The sequence below is a fragment of the Phoca vitulina genome, unplaced genomic scaffold, assembly GCF_004348235.1.
Source record: "Phoca vitulina isolate PV1807 unplaced genomic scaffold, GSC_HSeal_1.0 scaffold9, whole genome shotgun sequence".
Lineage (NCBI taxonomy): Eukaryota > Metazoa > Chordata > Mammalia > Carnivora > Phocidae > Phoca > Phoca vitulina.
In genome coordinates this window covers 21,156,352-21,180,639 of record NW_022589712.1, presented here as the reverse complement: position 1 = coordinate 21,180,639, position 24,288 = coordinate 21,156,352, and the positions used below count along the sequence as shown (strand labels likewise).

General features: G+C 36.7%; 1 protein-coding gene across 7 annotated transcripts in view; it reads left to right on the top strand.

Moving 5' to 3' along the window:
* The window catches only part of UTRN (utrophin), a 491,233-nt gene that overhangs the window by 109,329 nt on the left and 357,616 nt on the right, over window positions 1–24,288 (top strand). For all 7 annotated transcript variants that reach the window (XM_032407730.1, XM_032407732.1, XM_032407729.1 and 4 more), the window contains 12 exons: window positions 3,725–3,817; window positions 5,260–5,337; window positions 5,686–5,778; window positions 7,905–8,077; window positions 10,395–10,510; window positions 11,186–11,346; window positions 15,521–15,724; window positions 16,662–16,843; window positions 17,574–17,724; window positions 18,856–18,975; window positions 20,803–20,904; window positions 23,912–24,019. In XM_032407730.1, coding sequence (XP_032263621.1) covers window positions 3,725–3,817; window positions 5,260–5,337; window positions 5,686–5,778; window positions 7,905–8,077; window positions 10,395–10,510; window positions 11,186–11,346; window positions 15,521–15,724; window positions 16,662–16,843; window positions 17,574–17,724; window positions 18,856–18,975; window positions 20,803–20,904; window positions 23,912–24,019 — 1,581 coding nt within the window. The remainder of the gene's footprint in view (window positions 1–3,724; window positions 3,818–5,259; window positions 5,338–5,685; window positions 5,779–7,904; window positions 8,078–10,394; window positions 10,511–11,185; window positions 11,347–15,520; window positions 15,725–16,661; window positions 16,844–17,573; window positions 17,725–18,855; window positions 18,976–20,802; window positions 20,905–23,911; window positions 24,020–24,288) is intronic.

Genomic DNA, 24,288 nt, shown 5'->3' with positions numbered 1-24,288 from the left:
ACTGTATGAATGACAGACTTCTAGAAAGACAGGACTGTGTCTGGGTCATGTTTGTTTCAACAGAATGTTCCACAGGGAGCTTTTCTCAAGGTTTGTTGCTCAGTATACCAATGAACTAGACAAGTGAGAGAGGAAAAGGGTGTCTCATCTAGAAAAATTGATGCTACTCCTAATGCCTCCTGCTTTGCCATGGACCAGCAGTGGAGCTTAGGGAAGAATCTAGTGAGTTTGCTGTTGAATTATGGCTTGTCTCATGGTGCAGACCTACAGCACAATGCTCTAGTCTTACCATGTTCATGGCTTTGGAAGGGGATGTATCCCTGCCGGTCATCCTCTTAGTGAATTTGGGACTGAGAAGATATTTGTCTATGAACCGACACTAACATGTACTCAGGTTCAGAATCTGCTTTTGCATTCTTGCCTGGGATGAAGAAGTGCTTCTTTGTTTTATTCGTTCTTCCAGATATTGTTGAAATTTTATGGCACTTTTATGACAGTGGAAACACTGAAGTTATGCTCCTACTATGAATGATAGTATCAATCATTTATTGAACATCTGTCATCTTCGTTTTTAACAGATGAGCCAATAGATATGGAAGGGCCAAGTAACTTGCCCAGAGTTATATGGCTAGTGAAAGGCTTTTTTGTTAGTGAGATCACTGATGGGCATTCATAATTGTCGTATGGGCTAATATTTATATTTACCTTATTTTATATTGTGCTGGTTTATGTTATGTTATTTTATTTTATTTATTTATTTTTTTAAATTTTATTATGTTATGTTAGTCACCATACTATGTACATCATTGGTTTTTGATGTGGTGATCCACGATCCATTGTTTTTATGTTATTTATTTTTGAAAATGGATAGTGGATTTGAGAAGACATTATTAGCTGTACTTGTTATCAGTAATTTTTAAATTAAATAATGTTTATACTTTATTTTTTTATTAACATATAATGTATTATTTGTTTCAAGGGTACAGGTCTATGATTCATCAGTCTTACACAATTCACAGCGCTCACTATAGCACATACCCTCCCCAATGTCCATCACCCAGCCACCCCCTCCCTCCCACCCCTCCAGCAACCCTCAGTTTGTTTCCTGAGATTAAGAGTCTCTTATGGTTTGTCTCCCTCTCTGGTTTCATCTTGTTTCATTTTTCCCTCCCTTCCCCTATGATCTTCTGCCTTCTCAAATTCCACATATCAGTGAGCCACTCTGGAAAACAGTATGGAGTTTCCTCAAAAAGTTGAAAATAGAGCTTCCCTACCACCCAGAATTGCACTACTGGGTATTTACCCCAAAGATACAAATGTAGTGATCCGAAAGGGCACGTGCACCCCAATGTCTATAGCAGCAATGTCCACAATAGCCAAACTATGGAAAGAGCTCAGATGTCCATCAACAGATGAATGGATAAAGAAGATGCGGTTAAAGAAGATGTGGTGTATATATATATATATACATACACACACACACACACACACCCCACAATGGAATATTATGCAGCCATCAAAAAATGAAATCTTGCCATTTGCAGCAACGTGGATGGAACTAGAGGGTATTATGCTAAGCGAAATAAGTCATTCAGAGAAAGACAATTATCATATATTATCAGTAATTTTTAAGATCCTTTCTATGCCTAGGTATCCCTCTTTGTTATTTATTTATTTATTTATTTATTTAATTTATTGTTTATAAAAGATTTTATTTGAGAGAGTAAGAGAGAGCGAGAGCACGAGGGGTGTGGGGGTTAGGGGCAGAGGGAGAGGGAGAAGCAGACTCTCCCACTGAGCACGGAGCCCAGTGCAGGGCTCCATCCCAGGACCCTGGGATCATGACCTGAGCTGAAGGCAGACGCTTAACCCACTGAGCCACCCAGGCATCCCTTGATATCCCTCTTTATTTCTCCCATGAGCTTTACCTATATTCCTGACCCTTCATGCTCAGAGCAGAGTCACTCATCTCTCCCTGAAAAGGAATCCGGTTATTTGGTGGCTAGTTCTCTGAAGTGTACTTTGGTGGGCTTAGAGAGGAGGAAGGTAAGAGGTAGCAGATGATGAGGGCCACTTCTTCCCTTTGCTTTTACAGGTGATAGATAGGAAGTCTTTAACATGCAAGGAGCTCCCCCTTGCTCTACCTCCCGGAGTATCCCCTCTGGACCCTTGGGCCACATCTCACACATCACGCAAATCAGTTTGTTATTGTGATTGATGGAGATAATCCACGTGTCCCTGACACCAGCACTGCTCACCAGAATGGCAGCTGGAACAAGAAAAACTGCTTTGTTTCAGACACAAATAAGTCATAGTATGTTATTATTATTATTATTTTTTTTTACTGATTCTGTGGTGAAAACTTTACCATACTTCCCCTCATTTGGAGTATGTGAACTATCCAAAAGCCATGCTAGTCATCATTAGTTGACAATACTTTATATTTAATTAAAAATGTAAATATCAGGAGAGGAGGAAAAATGGAAGATGCTGAGTTTTAGGAAACCTCAGAATGGCTCCCTTCCCCCTCCATTTCAAGCTCAGAGTAAAACTGTGCTTCATATGACTTTATGTATGTTTTCTTTAAAGATTTATCTATTTATTTGAGACAGCGAGAGTTCACGCACATGCATGTGAGCTTGTGGGGGGTGGCGGGCAGAGGGAGAGTAAGAGAATTTTCTTTCAAGCAGACTCCCCTGAGCACAGAGCCTGATGGCAGGCTCCATCTCATGATCTCACGATCCTGAGATCATGACCTGAGCCAAGAGTCAAACACTTAACCGACTGAGCCACCCAGGTGCCCCTGTTTATGTTTTTTAAAAGCAAAAAGTGAAAAAGATAAAATAGTTATCAATTATAAAATATCTTTATTATTGACAGAACTAGGACTGTTAATCTCTGTGGAAATTTCAGATTAAAGGGGAATAATTTGATACAACATAATGTCACACTTATTACATTGTGCTTTATAGTTGTCTAGACATTTTCACATAATATTATTTATTGGATTTTTAGCCTGTGATGCAGAGGAAGGTTAAGAGGTTGATTTAGGTTTACCAGTTTGTTAATGGTCAAACTGGAATTAAAACTGAGGCTTCCTGATTTTCTGTGTAGTAATCTTCCTATTGCATACAGCCATCAGATCATACAGGATCTGCCTGTTGATGGGTGGGATTTTCTGGCATCAGACACAAGGGTTTGTTGGTTGGTGGAAGTTGGAGCTATTTATCAATTAGGGATGCAAGTGTAGAAATTCTATAAGCTTTGGCATTCGAAATACTGGATTGGTACCTTACTTAGACACAGAGCCCAAGTGTCATAATTGTTTAGAAATTATAGCTAGAAGTATAGGTACAGCACCAGAGAGCTGAAATTGTGGACAAAATGACCTGTTCCTGTATTTTTCAGTGCATCTCTTTATCATTCCTTCTCAGGGATATATACCATAGTCAAGGCATATGGACATTACCCATAGCTTTATTTTGTAAGAAATAATGCCACTTATGTAAGAAATAATGCAGTTTATATTGTTCAGCTTAAAGCATTTGTTATGGATATCAGAGTTCTCTGTAATTATGTTTCTTTCCATACAAGGCAAAGCTGAATAGTCTGCTGCCCATCCAGACTTTTAATTGGAAAAAAAATGAAACCACTCATTTATTTGCCACATATGTATGGAATTTCTGCTGCTAAAGAAACTGATAATTTACTTTTTCCTTTATAGAGTGGAAAACCACCCATCAATGATATGTTCACAGACCTCAAAGATGGAAGGAAGCTCCTGGATCTGCTGGAAGGCCTCACAGGAACATCACTGGTGAGAGGAGTCATCTTTGAGAACCAGACTAACAGAGTGTCTCTCATCATTATTGACTTGAAGACCCTCTGGGGGTACTTACAATGTCAAGGCCCAAATAGGAACATTAAAAAAAAAAGGTGGTTCAATGAATCTTTGATACAGCATTATTGAGGCTTTATTGAGGGCTCTATTTTTATCAGAGATAAGATTATATATTATATTTATTACTCTCAGGGAGCCCAGGAGAGAATTACAAAAGAAGAATGGCTATGGAAAGAGGGCATAATGTTTTGAATAGTAGAAAACACATTTTTTGGGGGCGCCTGGGTGGCTCAGTCGTTAAGCATCTGTCTTTGGCTCAGGTCATGGTCCCAGGGTCCTGGGATTGAGCCCCGCATCAAGCTCCCTGCTCCGCGGGAAGCCTGCTTCTCCCTCTCCCATTCCCCCTGCTTGTGTTCCCTCTCTCACTGTCTCTCTCTGTCAAATAAATAAAATCTTTAGAAAAAAAAAGAAAACACATTTTTTGTTTTTTAGAAGATGTTAGTTGTAGAAAACACATTTAAATGTTATTTAATAAATATCTTAAAGAGTTGCTAAAAGCGATGGCATTTAATTTTACTCAGTTTTTCAGTATTATCTTTGTTTCTTCATCAAACCCAACTCTATTACTTTACGTGTTATACTCACACAGAAATAACTCTGCTAATGAAGAGGATGCATTTTATGGGTACAAATTTTAACACTAGAGGTAGAATTACTATAAAAGGTATAGGGAAATGCACTCCTGAAGATGAATTCCTTTCTTGCCAAAGTGTGAGGTGTTATACTCTGCCTTTTGCCTTCCAGATGGTGGGTAAGGTACCTGTTGGAGAGGCTGATCCCTCTCTCAGATAAGACTCCCTGGTCAGTGAGGCAGAAAGAAGCCTCCCAGATCACCTTGCCCCAGATGGCTCTTCCTGCCTTCCCAGTGGGCCCTTGTAATGCTACCTGGAACCTGGGATAGTGCCTCTGAATCCTCCCTGCTCTGTGCACACTGGTGCAGTATGAAGGTGACATGACTTCTCAGTCTTCCTGTGTCCAGCCCTGTTTAGATAAAAGAAACTTTGTTCCGGGAGCATTGGTTACCAAACAGACCTGCACATTCGAATCACCAGGGAAATCCTTTAGAAATTCCAAACCCCTGCTACACCCCAGACTCATTAAGTCATAATCTATGGGGGTAGGATCAGACAGGCTTTGTATTTTTTGAATGCTAGTGTTCAGGCAAATAAGGGACCTACTATCTCAAGATGTGCATGGGGTAATTTGCATTCTGTCACCACTAGCCTCTGTGGTGGCCTGAGAAGCCGGCCCGAGCTTCTGGCAGAGAGGGGTTCTGCATGCTGAGCTTCTCTGTATACCTCAATGTCGTTGGCACTGTGGAGAGTCTGTCTCATTCAATGTCATGTTTTGTTTTCTAGCCAAAGGAACGTGGTTCCACAAGGGTCCATGCTTTAAATAATGTCAACAGAGTGCTGCAGGTTTTACATCAGGACAATGTAAGTTTGCGGTGTGACTTTTGGGGTTTTTTGGTGCCATCAGGATGATTTATTGTCAGACCAGCCACCTGCTCTGTGCATTGTCATCAACTGATTTTTGGAAACATTTTTCTTATAATAAGTATTGAACCTTTTCTGTGAGTGAGGGAATAGTCATGCTTTTTCTGATTCCTTTATTGATATATTGTATAAATAATACATTTTTGAGATTTAGGTATACCTGATTCTGAAATTTCTTATCATTCACGTATATTGCTGTCCAAAGGTGCTAAAACAAAAGTCTTGGCTTCTGTGGCAAAATTGTCATAAGAGAGTTTTGTTTGTTTGTTTTTGTTTTTTTCTTAATAGGTGGATTTAGTGAATATAGGAGGAACTGACATTGTAGATGGAAATCACAAACTGACTTTGGGATTACTTTGGAGCATCATTTTGCACTGGCAGGTGGGGAAATTTTCAATCACTTCTTAATAGAAATTGAAAATGTATCATTTGTGTGTTAGTTTCTTAGGGCTGCCATCACAAGTACCACAACCTGTGTGGCTCCAACAAGAGAAATTTATTTTCTCAGAGTTCTGGAGGCTAGAAATCTGAGATCAATGTGTTAGCAAGATTGGTTTCTTTTGAGGCCTCTCTCCTTGGCTTGTGGATCACTGCCTTCTTCCTATATCCTCATGGTATTCCCTCTGTGTGTGTCTTTGTCCTGATCTCCTCTTCTTCTAGTCATAATGGCTTAGAGCCCACCCCTATGATCTCATTTTACCTTCATTAGAAATCCTATTTCCAAATACAGTCACATTAGCCGGTAGTGGCAGTTAGGACTTCAAGAATTTTGGGGGGACACAATTCAACTCATAGTAATTTGGAATGAAAGAGTCTGACAAACAGCTGTATTCTCCTGGCATAGAAAAAAAAGGTATCTTTTAAAAAAAATATTAAATTTAAAAAGTTGACATAATTTCAGATTTATAAAAAAAGTTGGAAAAATATCTTAAAGAATTCCTGGATACCTTTTACTCAGATTACCCAAATGCTGACAGTTATTATCTGTATTTCTCTGTTTTCTCTCTTTCTTTCTCTTTGCCTAAATAATTCAGTGTGTATTTTGTAAAAACAAGCCTTTTTCCTAAAAGCAAGGAATTCTCTTGTGTAACTAGAATATAATGTTAATATCATAATATACATGTACAATATATAATATAGTGCTGGTGCTAATATTGTTAAACATATGATAATTATACACTAAAATAATATATAATTATTAAAATCAGGAAGATAACATAAAAACAATACAGTTAAGTAATCTATATATCTTATGGAAATTTTGTCAATTGCCCCAGTAATAGCCTTTATAAAAGAAAAAGAAAATACAAAATCATGCATTACATTTATTTGTCACATCTCTTTAGTCCTCTCTAGTTTTTTGAGCCCTTTGTATTTCATGATATTAACCTTTTTGAAAAATACTGGACAGTTACTTTGTAGAATGTCCCTCCATGTGGGTTTGGCTAGTATTTGCTCATGATTAGATTCAGGTTATTCATTTTTTGCCACAGGGGCATAGAAGTGACGTTGAGTTCTTAGTATACCATATCAGGAAGCACGTGCTTTCCGTTAGGTTTTTTTCTGGCAGTATAAACTTTCATTGTTTGGGTTAAGGTGTCTCCCCTGTAATGTGACTGCCCTTTGTTATTAAAGAGTAGCTTGTGGAGCTATACTTTGAGACTGTAAATATTCAGCTACTTATCAAACTACTTTTCCATCAGTTTTAAGATCCATTCATAGTTCTTACCTGATAATTATTGTGATGCTTGGCAAATAGTGATTTTCCAATTTCATTGTTCCTTCTACATTTATTTGTTGTCTTTCTAATTGTAAGGAAGAGCTTTCCCTTGTCTCTTGTTTATCTGTCTACCTATTCATCCATCCATACATTTATATATCACTGTTCACTCATGGATTTTTACTTATTTGATAGGTCAGTAATCTTTCACTATCACTATTTATTTTGCAAGCAAGCCCCCTTTAGTTGGCTCTTGTGTCCTTTTCATATGTTCACATCATTCTTTGAACACTTCCTTATAATATATGTACTACTTTAGAATAATATAAAATAATAGTTCTATATTATAATTGTTATTACCATCATGAAATGTACTTCATTCTTTGATTTTGTGGTTAGTCAAAAGTTCTTCCTTTCTCGTTTTTGTAGAAAATAAAAATTGTTTTCCTTTTATAAAAAGGTGTTTGCTAAGTGTATAGTATTAAAATATTACTTTGTGGCTGTGAAAGCAATGTTCACTGTCACCAAACCTAATATAAATATTGCTAAGATGTAGAAAATACCATAATGCCTAAAGGTGAGGTAAAAAATTACTTCTAAATCCTAGTACCGTAAAATGATTACTGTTAAAAACACATTTATCTTTCCAGTGTTTAAGGGAAAATTTTGAGATAAAATGAATACCAATTACCTGATCCATGATGGTTAATTAATGTAATATTCCTTATTCAAGGACTTGATTCTAGCAACTATTTTAAGTTATAGGCAGCATGGTTTTTTTGAACAGGTAAAAGACGTCATGAAAGATGTCATGTCAGACCTGCAACAGACAAACAGTGAGAAGATCCTACTGAGCTGGGTGCGCCAGTCTACTAGGCCATACAGCCAGGTCAACGTCCTCAACTTCACCACCAGCTGGACAGATGGACTTGCCTTTAATGCCGTGCTCCACCAACACAGGTGAGATTTGACCCTGCTTAGATGTGGGCCTTACAGATTTGTATCTCCTCTCTCTCTCTCCCTGACTATCCCTCCCTAAAGCCCCTTCCCCACTACCACCACTCTCCTCTCTGCACATGCTTAAGCATTAAGAAACATTAGCCTTCATGTCCGTAGGACTCAAACACCACCGTGCAATGTCCTTGGTTTCTTCTACATATTTATAAGTTTAAAAAATGTAAAATAATTCACATAGTTCAGTCCCACTCACTCAGCACTAACCAGTAATATATACGATGAATTGTGTTAAGTTTTCATTCTCCTACTGAAAGGAAACCTCTATAAATTCAGTGTAATCTCAATTAAATAAAGACAATTGATTTTTTTCATAAAATGTGTAATTATATAAAAGACTAAAGGCCCAAGGAGAGCCAATACACTCCTGAAGAAGAACTAGGTTGAAGTACCTCCCAAACAGAAGTAAAATTAGTTATGAAGCTATATTTATTAAGACTATATGTATAGTACTATAAGTAAATACGTGAATATAATAATGGTCTGAAAAATGTGAAATTGCAAAGATTTGGCTGTTTTGACATATAAGAATGGCAGTTTCATATAATTCAGCCTAACAGAATAAAGAACTCAGAAGTAGCTCCATCCTGCTATACACCTGAGCTGATGTGGATGAGCAGATGAATGGATAGTATGGGACAACTGGTTACCCATATGTGAATAAATAAATTGGATCTTTACCTCACCATACCCAAAAGTAACTCCAGGTGCATCAAGGATTTAAATGTGAAAGGCAAAATTTATTGTATGTTTTATTGCTATTGTAAATTATTTATTGTTTCAAGTTCTGTTTTCTGTATGTTTTTTGCTTATATGTAAAAAATGCAATTGACTTTTCTACATCTTAGATCTGGAAACTTGTTAAATTTTTACAAATTTTACAAAAATATTTCTGTAATTGCGTGTTTCTGTAGGGTTTTTTTTTTACTATCCATGAATCATAATAGTTTCTTCTCTCCTCTTCTCTTCCCCCCTCATTTGTCCCTTGTCCTTCAATACAATATTGATTTGAATTAGTGATAGTGAGCAGAATGTTTTGTTCTACATAATGAAGGGAGTAGTTTCAGTATTTTACCACAAGACTGTTATCTGCTGTAGCTCTTTTCATATACTTTTTATCTAGCTAAAGAACTCCCACACCCAAGTGTCTTTCACTTCTTCTTTATCAGTTTAAAGAGGATTGGCCTTTCTTCCTAGGTGGTTTAGAGATGTTATCAAAGAACTTGAATTTTAGCCAAAGCTTTCCCCCAACTATTACTTAATTGATTTAGCAAGTATGTGTGGACTGCCTTCTACATGCTGGGTATAGGGTGTATAGCAGAGAACAAAACAAGCAAAAATCCTGGTCCTTTCAAATAGAAGGAGGAAGACAATTTAAAAAATGATAATGTAGGTCATATAGCATTTAGAAATGGTAAACATGCTGAAGGAAAATATATCGGGCAAGAGGGGAGGAGGGACCTGGCATTTGGGAAGTCAGTGGGTGCAGTGGCATGAATAGGAGGAGTAATAGGAGACGAAGTCAGAGGAGGAACTGGGTGTGGGAGTGGGGCAGGCAAAGCCCAGAAATTAAGTGGGTCTAAGATGCAAGAACAGATAAGAGTATAAAGAAAATTATCAACTTTTGGGTAAGTCAGAGCAACAATAATGTCCAACTTGCTGGATTAAAAGAAAATTGAGATAGAAAGGAAATACTAGACAACAGTAGTATGGAGGGAGATGATTGATGGAAAGTTCTCTCAGGGTTTTGTTGCAGTAGTATCCCATGAACAGATCAAAGCTGGATTTTCTATTCTGCTAATCTTGGTCTTTCAGTTGGAGAATTTAGCCCATTAACATTGATTGTGATAATTGATGTATTTAGGTTCATTTTTACCTCTTGTTCTAAGCTTCTCATTTCTTTTAACTTTTCTGTATTTTTTTTCTTTGTTATCTTATATGAATAGGTTCTTCTTCCCTTTTTTTCCTTTACTATTTGGGAAATATTATATACCATTTCTAATCTTTTCGTGGTTACTTCACAGATTTTAATAGGCATATTTAACCAACACAAGAAACTTAGAATATTTTATCTATTGTTTTCATATTGTAAATTACTTTAAAATATATATTTGACAAGCCTTTGGGATATAAAAGATAAAAATTTCTTCATTTAAACTCACAAGTAAAATAATCTAAAACTGGAATGTATTAAATTATAGCAGTGACTACTTTTGTCCATATATTTCATTTTCATTCAGTTTTATTTGCATTGTAATTTCAGACCTGATCTCTTCAGCTGGGATAGAGTTGTCAAAATGTCCCCAATTGAGAGACTTGAACATGCTTTCGGCAAAGCTCAAACTTATTTGGGAATTGAAAAGCTGTTAGATCCTGAAGGTATTGTTCAGTGTTTAATTTCAACCTTGATTTTGCTATACAGTTTTGAATACTTGAAAAATAGTTTTTTTTTTTCTTTTTAGAAAGAGTTATGAGAATTGTGGATTGTTTTTTCTTTTGAAGTATGGTGCAAGCCATTTCATTGCAGACTAGTTATTAGTACTATTGTACTTAATTTGTAGGATACTTCTGGGGGAAATTTAATTACATCATTGGAGAATAGTTACTTGATACTCCCATAAGATTTAAAGGTTTAGGAAAATATAATTATTAGAGAAACAATTTAATATTTGGCTTATTTAATTAAAATGCATTTTTATGTGGTCTTCTTGCATATAATGTGAAAACTTTAGTTACAGATATTGCAGAGTTGAATTCTGAACTTATTTTCATATTACAAATAAAGTATGTGTCATCTTAAATGGTAGCTTATCTGAACATTTTGGGGAAGCTTTTAGGGAAGATTTTTAAGAAATAGGTTACTGAACAAAATAATCTTCTTTTGTCTCATCTCTTATTATATGAACTAGAAATTTACTGAGCTCTGGTATTATAAAGATTATATACTAGTATTGTTTATGGGTACTAAGGGTAGTTATTTTATAGCTAATATCGAGCAGTTCACATATTTTGGACATCTAATTTAAGCTGCTTCTTATTTTCTTCCACTTTTAGATGTTGCTGTTCAGCTTCCTGACAAGAAATCCATAATTATGTATTTAACATCTCTCTTTGAGGTGCTTCCTCAGCAAGTCACTCTAGATGCCATCCGTGAAGTAGAGACACTCCCAAGGAAATATAAGAAAGAATGTGAAGAAGGAGAGATTAGTTTACAGGTACAGGTCAACTTTTATTAAAATGTTTGACTTGCCATATTTGTTTTCTATTAGGTACTAGATTAAAACACCTTCAGAGGATTCTTTTCTTGACTGAGAACATCTTGGGTTCTCAGCTTACATAGGCATAAGAAATTCAGTTTATCAGTTAGCACGCTATCATATGTCACCTGTATGTAATGGAGAACCATAGCTCAACTGATTTTATTGAGAAGGAACATACATCATTTTACACAATAAGGGCTGGAGTTAGAGCCCAGGGCTGTGAGCATGCTGCTGCACGATAGGCTTAAGAACCTACATTTTCCCATCGTCTGTTCATTTTGTCTTTGTTGTCATGTGCTGAAGATGGTTTTCCCATATCAGCCTAGTTTGTTCTAAGTATAATCTTTGTTTCTTTTTTTTTGCCACTGAAAAAAAAGTTTTTAATCATTATATTCTCACAATGGCTATCAAAATATAAGCTTTATTTCCCCTTTCATTTAGGAGTAATTGACAATAGGCTATTAGGTGAGTTTTTCATTTAAGGGCTTCCAGTGGTTTTATTCACCAGGATATAAATGTATATTTTGGGGGAGATATTTTTTCTTCCTGAATTATCCTATCTTGAATCAATCTGTATTTTCTTATTCTGCTTTAGTCTAACCAGTTCTCTTAATTCATAAAATGAGAGAATCTTAACAGTTGGAGGAGACCTTTTCAAAAGTCATTTGGTCCAACATGTTAGCCAACGCAGCAACCAAGGGACATACATGGATTTCAAAATGATAAGAAATACATTTTAGAGAGGCAGAAGGCATGGGCTTGGAAGTTCAAAGTTCATTCCTGTTACTATTTGTTTTGAGTTGCTTACTTACCTTTTCAACCACAGTTTTATCTGAAAAATCTGGATAAAACCACCCACTTAAAAAAGCACCCACAGTGATATTGATAGACATTCAGTATGCAGCAGCTACCATCACTGTAACTTTTCCTTCTAAATTTGTTTTGGCATTGCCATTTATCTTCATTCAAGAAGTTCCTTTTTAAAAAAAATGTTAGTTAATTCTCATATAATGACAATGGTCTTGAGTTGGCATAACACTTGTTTTTCATTCTCCAGGGCTCGAGAACTTACTTATTCTTTCAGATTTTCTTTGGGTAGTAGGTACCAATCCTTTTATATTCTCCATTTCAAAAAATAGCATGATTTACGAAAAAGAAAATAACTTATTGAAGGAAAGAGGCAAGAGATGGGCCAGATTCTGAACCCAGGGCTCTTTAGTAGTTTTGAAAATCAAGTGATATTTAGGAAAAGCCCTAATGTTTTATAACTGACTGAAAAGAATGCTGAGAAGCATTTGTTTCGAGTAGCATAGCTATCTTTCATTAACGATTCCCTGCTAATTGGCTCAGATAATCTTCTGAGGTTGCCTTTCGGTTTTAAAATCCTTTCTTTATTGGATTGGGTTCCTTTTGTTACAAAGATGGTATATTTTACTTCGTACAGTTAAAGCCATTCTTTAAAAGGAAGGAAATTTCAGTTGCCTTTCATGATGTACAGATAAAATAATCATTTCTGGTTAGTGCTCAGGATTCCATGATAAGGATTAGAGAAGCCATTTGCTGTTTGCTTAAGAGCAAGTATATTAACATTAACCTCTTCATTTTCATGCTTTCATTAGTGCCATAGAGGCTGAATTAAGTTAACTGAAGAAATAAAATGTGGTCAAGTTTTAATCATCTACTCTTTGACAGAGTTTGCCACTCTCTACTTTCCAGTGAACACTGTTAGCCAGCCTTCCTCTCTTGTTCTTCCTATAAACATATGCTGTAGAGTATTAGGTAGTCAGCAAATAATTCTTGCATTTCTCTGTAAATCAAACTTTCAGTTGAAAGTCTCCTCTCGTGTTTCAGTTAATACCTTCTGAACATTTGCAGCTAAATAATGCCTTCCACTTCACTCCTCATGGATCGTAGGGCCCATCTAAGTGACTGTTGGCTGGTCACTAACTGTCCTTATGCTCAGATATCCTCATTTTAGTCTAGAGGTTTGGTACTAAATGATATCCAGGGTTATTTTGTCTCCACAGTTTCAGGAGTTTAGGTCCAGAACTTACCTCATTTTCCCTTCTCTGTCTTTGGCACCATCTGTGTCTTAATTATCCAGCATTTCATCTCCATGCACCCTGATTCATTTTTTTAACTCCTGCATATGGTTTACTGGGTCTCTTTGATTCTTCCACCAAAATGTTTTTGGTGTGTGTTTTCTTTCTGTTCCAGCCTTCATGCTAATTAAAGGCCTCATCTTCTCTTTTAATTTACAAGGCCCAGACTACCTCTGCAGTTCATTTTCAGGCCGCTGCACCGTAGCCATGGTGGACATTGTCTTCTCCTTCCCCAGGACTTTGTTCATGTGCCTTCCTGTCTATGAAATGCTCCTCCACCTACTATTTGCATGGCAGACTTCCTGTCTTTTCTGCTTTAATGGGACTTTTTCAGAGAAGTCTTCCCTGAAATCCCCATATACACAACACACACATACACACACACACACACACGCCCGCACACACTGTTTCTTGCTGTCAAAGTATTTTTGTAAACTGTGTTAAGAATTTTAAATTGTTTCTTAAGAGCATTGGGAAAGCAATGAAAGATTTTCAGCAGGGAAGTCTTGTGATGTGATTCTGTTTTCCAAAGATCCTTCTGCTCCTCTGTGACAAGTGGATTGTGGAGGTGGGAGTGTGGGTGACAGTGGTCAGCAGGTAGTTGTAGCTCTGAGGACAGACATCATTTTTTTGTGGAGTTGGAAGGGTCTGGATGGATTTGAGGTAGATGTTGAAGGTATAGATTGCTTATGCATTAAATGTGGGAAGTGAAAGAGAGAGAAACCAGGGTGGGCTCCCTAGTTTTTAGCTGGAGGAATTTAGTGCCATTCCAATGGGAATGGAGGAGACCACCGAGACAAGGTATACAGAAAAGAAAAAGGGGCCTGGAACTTAATTTTGAGGAGAGGCATTACTTAGAGGTTGACAAATATTATTTAACCAGGAGAAAGCAGGGAAAGGAGAGCCTGAAGACAGTGGGGAGTGCTCAGCCACGTGGAAGAAACATAGGGTGATGATCAGATCTCTGGGTTTGCTTGGAACAGTTCTGGTTTATGTGTGTTGTCCTGGCACCATTATTATAAAAAATGTTCTAGTTTGTTGGTTAATTACACGGTCACTACAAAGATGATGCTAGAAAAGTGAATTTGTCAATGGAAAGGTTATTGGCGACATTGGCCAAAAGCCTTTTGAGGTGAATAGTGAGGACAAAAACCAAACTGGAGTGAAAGGGAATGTTATCGAACTATAGATGCTAAATACATCAACATCTCATATATTGTTCTCTATACATTTTTGTATGTTTGAAACACGTATAAATTGTGGATGAGGGGTAATAAAGTGGAGACAGGCTGCACACAAATTTTAAAGAAGTTTTGTTCCGAACAGGAGCCCATGAGTGAGAGAGATAGTTGATTTGGTTATAAGATTTTAAAGTATATGAGAAAATACTCCATTGCTTAGAAAGAGCTTGAGATAATTTTATTGCACAGGTCCTTAAAAAAAGGCCAGCAAGTAAACTTGAGGGCAGTTGCCTCAAAAAATACCATCGGTATACCAGCCTGGATGTGTGGCTGTGTGTCAGTGTCCAAAATGCAATGCAAAATGCAATTTAGTAAAACTGGGGGTCAAAGCAGAGTTCCAATCTCTGTCTGTTTGTCCTTAAATTATATACATCCTTCAAGGCCCACCGTGTTCCAGATTCGCTATAAAACTTTCCTGTTTTAGCCCTTAGTGAACTCAAATAGCATCCCTTGTTGGATCCATGGAATTTATAACTTTGCTAATAGCCATTTTATTTTTGTTCAGAAGTGATTCATGTGGGTTATTTATCTCTCTCCAACTATATTAGAATTTGCATGAGTACAGAATCCATGAGTGCATTCCACTTTTGGACTCTTTGCCTTCCTAGCACACTTAATAAGTGCCTCCTGCCTAGTTCATGGCATTGCGCCGCCCCCAGCTCCTGAGAAGTGGATGAATGCCTAAGCCATGGTGGAACCTTAAGGTTCTCGATACAGCGTGTCTTTGTTGAGCACTGTCTTGTTTTCACGATGCTCGTGGGTGTTTTCTTGGGTTTGTTTTTCTAGAGCTCAGTGCTGGAGGAGGAGCATGAGAGCCCCGGAGCAGAAACCCCCAGCACTGTCGCCGAGGTTGACATGGATCTGGACAGCTACCAGATAGCGCTGGAGGAAGTGCTGACCTGGTTGCTTTCCGCCGAGGACACTTTCCAGGAGCAGGAGGACATTGCCGATGATGTGGAAGAAGTCAAAGACCAGTTTGCTACCCATGAAGTAAATAATGTGTAGCTGATGAGCAGGCGACATCCACCGTGGTGTCATGGTGCCTTAATCATGGGCTCTGCCCCGATGTGTGTTGTTTATTCACTTCTCCACAGAAAGGTCATGGCATATTTTAGGACTTGTGATATTTAAATAGGACTTTGTTATAAAATTGGTGTGGGTCATTAACTGTGCAGTGGAATTAGATAGCAGATTTTGATCTTATCATGACTTGTGTATTCTGTGGAGCCACTGACAAAAATTAATGGGTAGTACTGCTTGTTTCTGAAGTTATGGTTATATTGTTATAATTAAAACACAGCATGGCTAATCAATACACCAAATCTTTGGGTTTTGAGTACTCCCTAGAAAGTGACTATTTTCATTTATTGGGTAATTAAGCAAATGTTATATCCGGTGTTCCTATGTAATTTTATATAATGAAAATTTCCTATTGTTTTGAGAATATATATATTTCCTAGTGTAATGATTTGATTATATGGAGATTTCCTTTGATTAAGTAGTTTGTTTTTTTTTTTTTTTTGGTGTGTTGCTATATTAATTGACAGGTTTTATTTGCTATTTTGATTTGAAAATAATAGAAATGGTAATATTCCTTAAGCAGTTCCTCTTGGGTGAGCATGGTGTTTTATTTACTCTATTTTCTCATAATTCCATGTTCACAATCAGTAGCATAATCAGCATTTATTTAAAAATAGCTGTTACTATCAGATGTAACATTGCCCTCTTTGATCTGTTCCCCTTTTTACTTAGGCCGGCTGCTTAGTTCCTATATTCAGCGCTTAAGCAATTGGATCAAAGTCTACTTTATTTATACTCTACATGGCTACTTTTTTCTGCAGCACTGATATTAGGCATTAACAATTTAATAAGATTTTCTTTTTTCTTCAATGAGCAGCTCACAAATCAAAATGATGTACCTTTCTAGGCTTTTATGATGGAGCTGACAGCACACCAGAGCAGTGTGGGGAGTGTCCTACAGGCAGGAAACCAGCTGATAACACAAGGAACTCTGTCAGATGAAGAGGAGTTTGAGATTCAGGAACAAATGACCCTGCTAAATGCTAGATGGGAGGCACTTAGGGTGGATAGTATGGACAGACAGTCCCGGTGAGTGGAAGCAAAGAAATTAACCCTTTATTCCATCGACTGTATTGCCCAGTTTAGCTCAGTTAAAGCCTGCATGTCTGTGAAGACAAGATAATTTCAGAACTTGCCTTGTAAAGTTTGCACTTTTCTTTTTGTCATATTGTTGGAATTTTGTGTGATCTTTGTTTCCTCTTTGATATGTTAACCGAATGAGAAGGTAAAGGTTGGAAGACAGAAATTAGCAAAAAAGGAGAAGACATTTCTTACGGACAGTTATCTCTTCACAGTATTAAAATTGGCTAACCATGAACTCTATCTGAAGACAGGACTATGTAGTATTTATCTAGAATTCCATTTTGTAACATTTTTTTTAGAGCAGTTTTTTTTTCCCCCATGGTTCATTTTATTTCATGTATTGTGTATTAAGGAGCAAGCTGCATTCCATTGCAATTTCCACCTATTTAATAAGCAGGAATTCCGGATTGAAGAAACAATGATTTGGATATGAATAGAGGGGGCTGTGATTTGCATCCTTTGACTCCATTTAATTGACTCCATTTAGGAAAAAAGTAAAAGTTTTTTTTTTTTTTTTTTTTTTTTTTGCTTGTTTCTATATTTAAAGACTGAATGGTACTTTGAATGGTTAGACAAGACTGCATTCCCTTGCCCCATTTCTTTGGTGCCTGGAGCATGGGTTTGCCTTTGCAAAGGGAAAAAGCAGTGGGGCTGACGTGTGTTTATCCCCGGACAGGCTGCACGATGTGTTGATGGAACTGCAAAAGAGACAGTTGGAGCAGCTCTCCACCTGGTTAACGCTCACAGAGGAACGCATCCAAAAGATGGAAACTTGCCCCCTGGATGACGATTTAAAATCCCTACAAAAGCTGCTAGAAGATCATAAAGTAAATCTGGCTCATATTTCTTGTATACCTTATCAAATATGAAAAGGCAGCACTCAGCCTTCTCAGGGGCTGATGGCTTCTGTCATTCGTGCAGAGAGGGGACACTTCTTCAGTGTTCTCTTTTCTTAGGTGTCTGATAGGGTGGAGTTCCTGGGGGTGTGGCTTTTCTAAGCCCTGGATGATAGTGCAGGTGAAATTTTACATAAGTACGTGTAGTGTTCTTATGAAAGTACTTAGTGTTCATAAGGCTCTCATGGGTTTTTGTTTTGGACCCATAAGTGGCTAAGGACCCTAGTGTATTGACATTAATGCAGGGTGTGGGGAAAGAGGCAGACCCTCAGATTTATCTGTACCTAATCTTTAATGAAAGCTATGTTTCTTCTGTGATAGAGGAGAGTATCAGGCACTAGACGAGGAATCGAAATTTGGTAGACAATATAATTTGGCCATAAATTTAGAAGATAACTTTTCATAGTCAAGGAAAGGAAGAGTAAAATAGCCTCTCTGCAAATTATTTGAAGAATTTTATTTTTCAGTGGAATATCTAGATAACTGATAAATAAAATCTTAGGGATACATTAAACACAGCTCAAGAGGCATTTAACAACACTGTTGGTAGCATTTAAATAAATTATCTATATACAAAAATCTTATGGCCTATCATGCTCTTCCCATGGAAGAGGGGAGAATGGAAGGTGTCCGTATACCCTGCATTGCTTCCCTGGGCAGCTAATCTGAATGGCTTCTGACTTTCAAATACCATCCTACTTACCTCTCACCTTACGTTATGCTTCACTAAAATGATCTGACTCTGTATATTTTTTTGTCTTACAAAGTCTATGTTCTTAATTTCTATTATATTCACTCAAGCCATCTATTCCACTTTTTTTTTTTTTTTTGCCAGCACTTGTAAATAAGGGTGATGATATTTTCAACCTGCTTTGGTTCATAATGAAATGTAAAAACGTATAAGAGGCTTGTTTCATTAGTAGAACACTTAGGGTAATGTTGGGAAATTTAAACACGATGCCTCATTAAGTGTCCTTAATTACTATTGACAGCTGAGTGGATTTTAAATAGGTAAATGTGAAAAGAGTAGAAATAACGGTGTTATCTTCATTTTTTTCCTAGTGTTTGCAAAATGATCTTGAGGCTGAACAGGTGAAGGTAAATTCACTAACACACATGGTGGTGATTGTTGATGAAAACAGTGGTGAGAGCACCACTGCTCTTCTCGAAGATCAGTTACAGGTATGGACCCTGGAGATGGGCTACTTGCAAGGACCCTGTGGTCTGAAACCCTGATTTGGCACCCCTGTTGTTCAGGTCCTGTCTCGCTGTTCATTTAGAGGAGTACTCTAATCTTTAGTCTGGACTTCCTAGTTGGGGCCCCCCAGCTTGTGGGTTTACAGGAATACCTTGGTATCTTTCCTTTCCTGCTGCCTTGGGTGTGGAGGGTAGATGGGCAGGGCTGCTTGTGGTCCCCAGCTTCCTCGTGCAAAATGGAAACAGCTTGAGGACTTTGTTAAAATATAGATAACTGGACTCCGCACAAACTTGAATCCCTGGGAGTGGGGCCAATGGATCTGCACTTACGTGCATATTGAAGTTTGAGAATTTCAGCTATGTAGGGTTAAATATCCCTGCCCCTTTGGTAGATCAGTGGGTGAATTTCAACAACAGTTTTGGGAACCCCAACAAATAGCTGCTTTTTGCACAAAGGCTATAGTGTATCTTTACAAGTCTTTAATAAGAGATTTATTGGTATTTTATTTGAACAGTATTTGGATTACTGGATATGATGTCGCCAAATGATTTTCAGTCACTTTTAGACTATTATCATTTGAAATTCTTTTTCTTTTATAACATTTAAAGTTGGCCAGTGGTTCTGAGACTTTTTGGTGGAGTAGTACTTAGTTATTACAGTAACCTGAGAGGTAGGCGTTCATGTCTTGCCTATTTAACAGTGAGGGGACTGAGGTTTGGAAAGGTCATGTGATGCCACCGAGAGTTAAGTAGGCAATGAATTTTCATGCCAAGACTGGAGTCCTGTCTTTTGGCTCTAACTTCTCTACCCTTCACATTCTACAAAGCTTACTCTGGTATTAAATATTGAAATCGTATAATATGAATTAAATAATTCCTTGCATATGTAAGTAATGTGGAAATTAAATGTACCATTTGTTAATCATTATTTATAAAATGGTAATAAAATAATTTGTTGGGAAAGTCATCATGAATAATGATTTTTAAACAACCAAATTTGGGCGCCTGGGTGGCTCAGATGGTTAAACGTCTGCCTTCGGCTCAGGTCATGATCCCAGGGTCCTGGGATCGAGTCCCGCATCGGGCTCCCTGCTCAGCGGGGAGCCTGCTTCTCCCTCTGCCTCTCTCTCTCTCTCTGTCTCTCATGAATAAATAAATAAAATCAAATCTTTAAAAAAAAAAAATAAATAAAAAATAAACAACCAAATTTATTCATTTAGCATTGCTAATACTCCTAAGATTCTGTTCCTGATTTTTGTGTAATATAAACAGAACAAATCAATTAACCTTTTTTTTTTTAATCTTACAGAAACTCAAAACAGTTTTTATAAGGTTAAATTTTTTTTTCATAATTTTAGTATTCCATATGAAAATTTTGTTGGCATGTAAAAGGTGGCTAATTGATGCAATTAATTTTTTGAAAAGATAATTATAGCCTGAAAAATTTGAAGCACAAAAAGTAGATATGTATGCTGTGTTCTGAAGATATGTGTAAAAATGTCAAATTGTCATATAAAAACCACTGATATGGAAAGAGCAGGAATTTAGAGTCAAAAGTTAAAGATCAGAGTTTGAGCTGTACCACTTCCTAGCTATGTAATATGAAACAGTTAAATTCTGTGGAAATTAGTTTTTCTCATCTATAAATTTATAGGATTCATCTGTATTATTTTAAAGCAATTTTTATTAAAAATATTTTTCATAAATTGCTACTCTGTAGTAAAGAGCAATGGATGTCATGAATTTCTTTAAGGATCATTGTAACTATCTTTTAAGCTTCTGTTGACAAAGGATGGTTTCTTCCTTTACTAGAAACTTGGTGAACGCTGGACAGCAGTGTGCCGTTGGACTGAGGAACGTTGGAACAGGTTACAAGAAATCAATATATTGTGGCAGGAATTATTGGAAGAACAGGTATGAAACTGTTATCCATAATGGGCAAGACAGATGGTGAAAAGTAACCTATCTTTAATGTTGGCATTATGATAAACTTGTCTTGTTTACTTTCCTTTGAAAGGAATACACACAATGTTTATTATTTTCAAAATCAGATTTCTATGTATTTTATAACCAACTGATCGAGTAGCTTATTCATTGAAATCGCGTTATATGGCTTCATTGTAGTAACACTTAATTTGATGTGTTCATTATTTAGAATGTTAGTATTTAGACATTCTACTTTCGTGATTATGTTTTTTTATTGTATTTGTGTTGGGTATTGTGTTTGAACTTGTATCAACATAGTAGTGCCTAGTAAATAATGCATAAATTAACCCACTCAATGCTTTGTGAATTTTAAATCACAATTTTTCTTGATTTTTAACCAGAATAACTGCTGAAATTAACAAGAAAATATTATTTAGCAGCACCATTAATTTAATACTGGATCAGTACTGTATTTTTTCCAATAAGGATTACTATGGCAAATGAACTTTTCGCACAAAGCTGCCACTTGAAGTTTTCAGTCAGAAGGGTGGCCCTTTGCCTACCCTCCATCCTTCCAGAAGAGCAACCATCAAAACAGAATACAAATAAGCAAAACTTTTCTCCCAAAGTGTCAGACATTTGTGGTTTTAGAAAATAAGCGGATACTTTATTCCCACATTTCAGTGTCCATTTAGATTCTTTTAAATGCATTTCATTTCCATCCACAAAAAGCGACTATATTCTTTTCAAGGGATAAAAACAAGTGTATGATGTTTTGTGGTTTACTAAATATGGTGGCGGAGAGAACATCTTAAAAAGTGGGTTGCAAAATTTGTCCCAGTAGAAATTATTAATCACTACCTCTTGCCCCCAGTCTTTGGCCAGAATTTTCTTTTTTTTTTAATTTTTTTTCAGAATTTTCTTATTAAGAATCCTTTGATGGATCTTATTCTGACTTCTGAAATATTTACATTTCACTTTATAAATGTTTATATTTACTTGGACCCTTGTATTCAGGCCAAAGAGTCACAGAGAATAATTAACTTTTACTTCAGTAATGACAGTAGGAGACATTGATTGCTAGAGAAAACCATCGTGTTACTCTTCTACTAAGTAAAATAATTTAAAATTCGGAAATACTTTCAATTTGGTAATTAAAAAATATTTTAAAAATAGGGACTGACTAGTATTTTGGCCACTTGTATTACTTTGGATTTAAAACTAACCTTTGAGTGGATTTCTGCTAGTGTTAGGGATGGAAGAATCTTGTTAAGATGTAGAATTGGAACCAGTGTTGGTACTTAATATACAGATAATTTGCTTTTGCATGGAACGAGACTAAATAAACTGAATCTGGATGAAAAAGTCTTTCAAGAGTCTATCTATTCACTTGGTTGCGGAGGCTTTACGATAGTTAGAAATGGACTCTGAGAATTAGTTCCAAACTTACGCAGGATAGGCCTAGTGTAAGTGTGGCATGCAGGATATTCCATAAAGGACGCCAACCTCCCTTTCCAACTTTAATTTTCCCTCGGTCTTACCATGTACCCAGGTTCAAACCCTGAATTCCCAGTTTGTAGCCCGTTCCTAGACTGTCAATACCACGAGAACGGTGCTGGTTTTTTTTCACTGTTCTGTTCCCAATGCACAGTACATTGTAGCTTCCTCATGGTTTGTGTGTTGTTTTATTTTCGTGTTTTTGAAAAAGTGAAAGTATTCGGTTTGTTTTCTAGCCTCTCTGTTTTTGTTTAAGGTGTCGTATCTGCTATTGAATATCCTTTTACCAGTTTTTTCATTTCTGAGTTCTCCTCTTCCTCAAGGAACATGAAGTCATCTATAAACTACCTCTCCCTCCCCCACTGTTCTAAATCTGGAAGTTGTCTCTTCTTTGGAATTGCCATGACATTTAATGTGTCTGTGTGTGTGTGTGTATTTAATTCCCAAATTAAAATATAGTGCAGACACCATTATATAATATTTTCTATTACATAAATATATATTTTTATATATTATAAATATAAAATAAACTATTATATATATATCTTTTGTGGTGTCTGCACTTTCTTTTATCATAGTTACTTATGTGCATATTTTACCACCTTTACTGTATTGAGGACAGGATCCCTGTTTGCCATTTAATTTCTTAATGTTCACCTTTTTTTCTTTGGTGGGGGGAATATAGAGGCAAGGAATAATTGTTAAATAAACTGATAAATAAAACAGCTGGAGAGAGAATTGATCCTACTGCTAACACAGAACCAAGATTTTCTCCTCCAACTATACAGAAAAGAGCTTCTGCAACAGATACTGTATTTTGGGAAGAATTATCCAAATGCAGCCATGTGGTTTTCCACCCCTCTTTCAAGTTTATTTTTTTACATTACTAAACATCTTCTGCATGTTGGCTCATGAGGTTTAAATATTTTTATGTTGGCTTCGGACTATCCTTAAACTTTCCCTTCTAATCACAATTGCTGTTGAACCTGGAGCATTAGTGTGGTTTTCCTGAATGATGCTGTGGAAAAACCACTGGTTTGGGGTGTGGGTCTTTGATCTGATTCTCTCATTAACTAACCAAGTAATCTTGGACATATAATGCCTTATCTTTCTCTCCTGCCTAAAATGAGGGGTGGGACAGGACAATTCCCAAGTTTCCCCCTGCCTGTAGACAGTTATAATGTGATTCTTTTGGAGATTTGGATAGTTGTTGGATTTAGCCTTTTAGATCCACCTACCTTCCTGGGAATTAGGTTTAATTACCCAGGTGTGGGGCTAATGCCAGGTTGATCTGTTGCAAATCTGAGAAGGATAATGTCTTAAAGAAAGATGTATTTCTAGGCCATTCATGCCTCGAGCTTGAGTGTTTAAAGTCCTTCCTACCCTAGGTAAGAGTGAAGCCTCAACTAGCATAAAAGTTAGAGATTTGGGTACTTGATTGTATTGAATTACCAAATGATTCTCCAAATATATTTCTCACTTTTGTTATTACTTGTAGTGCTTGTTGAAAGCTTGGCTAACTGAAAAAGAAGAGGCTTTAAATAAAGTCCAGACGAGCAACTTCAAAGACCAAAAGGAACTAAGTGTCAGCATTCGACGACTGGCTGTAAGTGGTGTCAATGTCAGCATCTGTCTTGTAAGCCTGTGATATTTTAGTGTTTTATATCATTGGCTAATGCAGTTTAGTGAATACAGATTATGACTCATTACCCAACACTAGAATGCCGCCATCTAATGATCTAGAACCAGGAATCTTTATGTTTTAGCATTAGTGACCTGCATAGCAAGTAAATTTCACTATAAAATGTATGTTTACATTTCCTGACTGGGGAGCAGGAATATAGAGTCCTTTTAAGAGGGAGTCATCTAATAAAT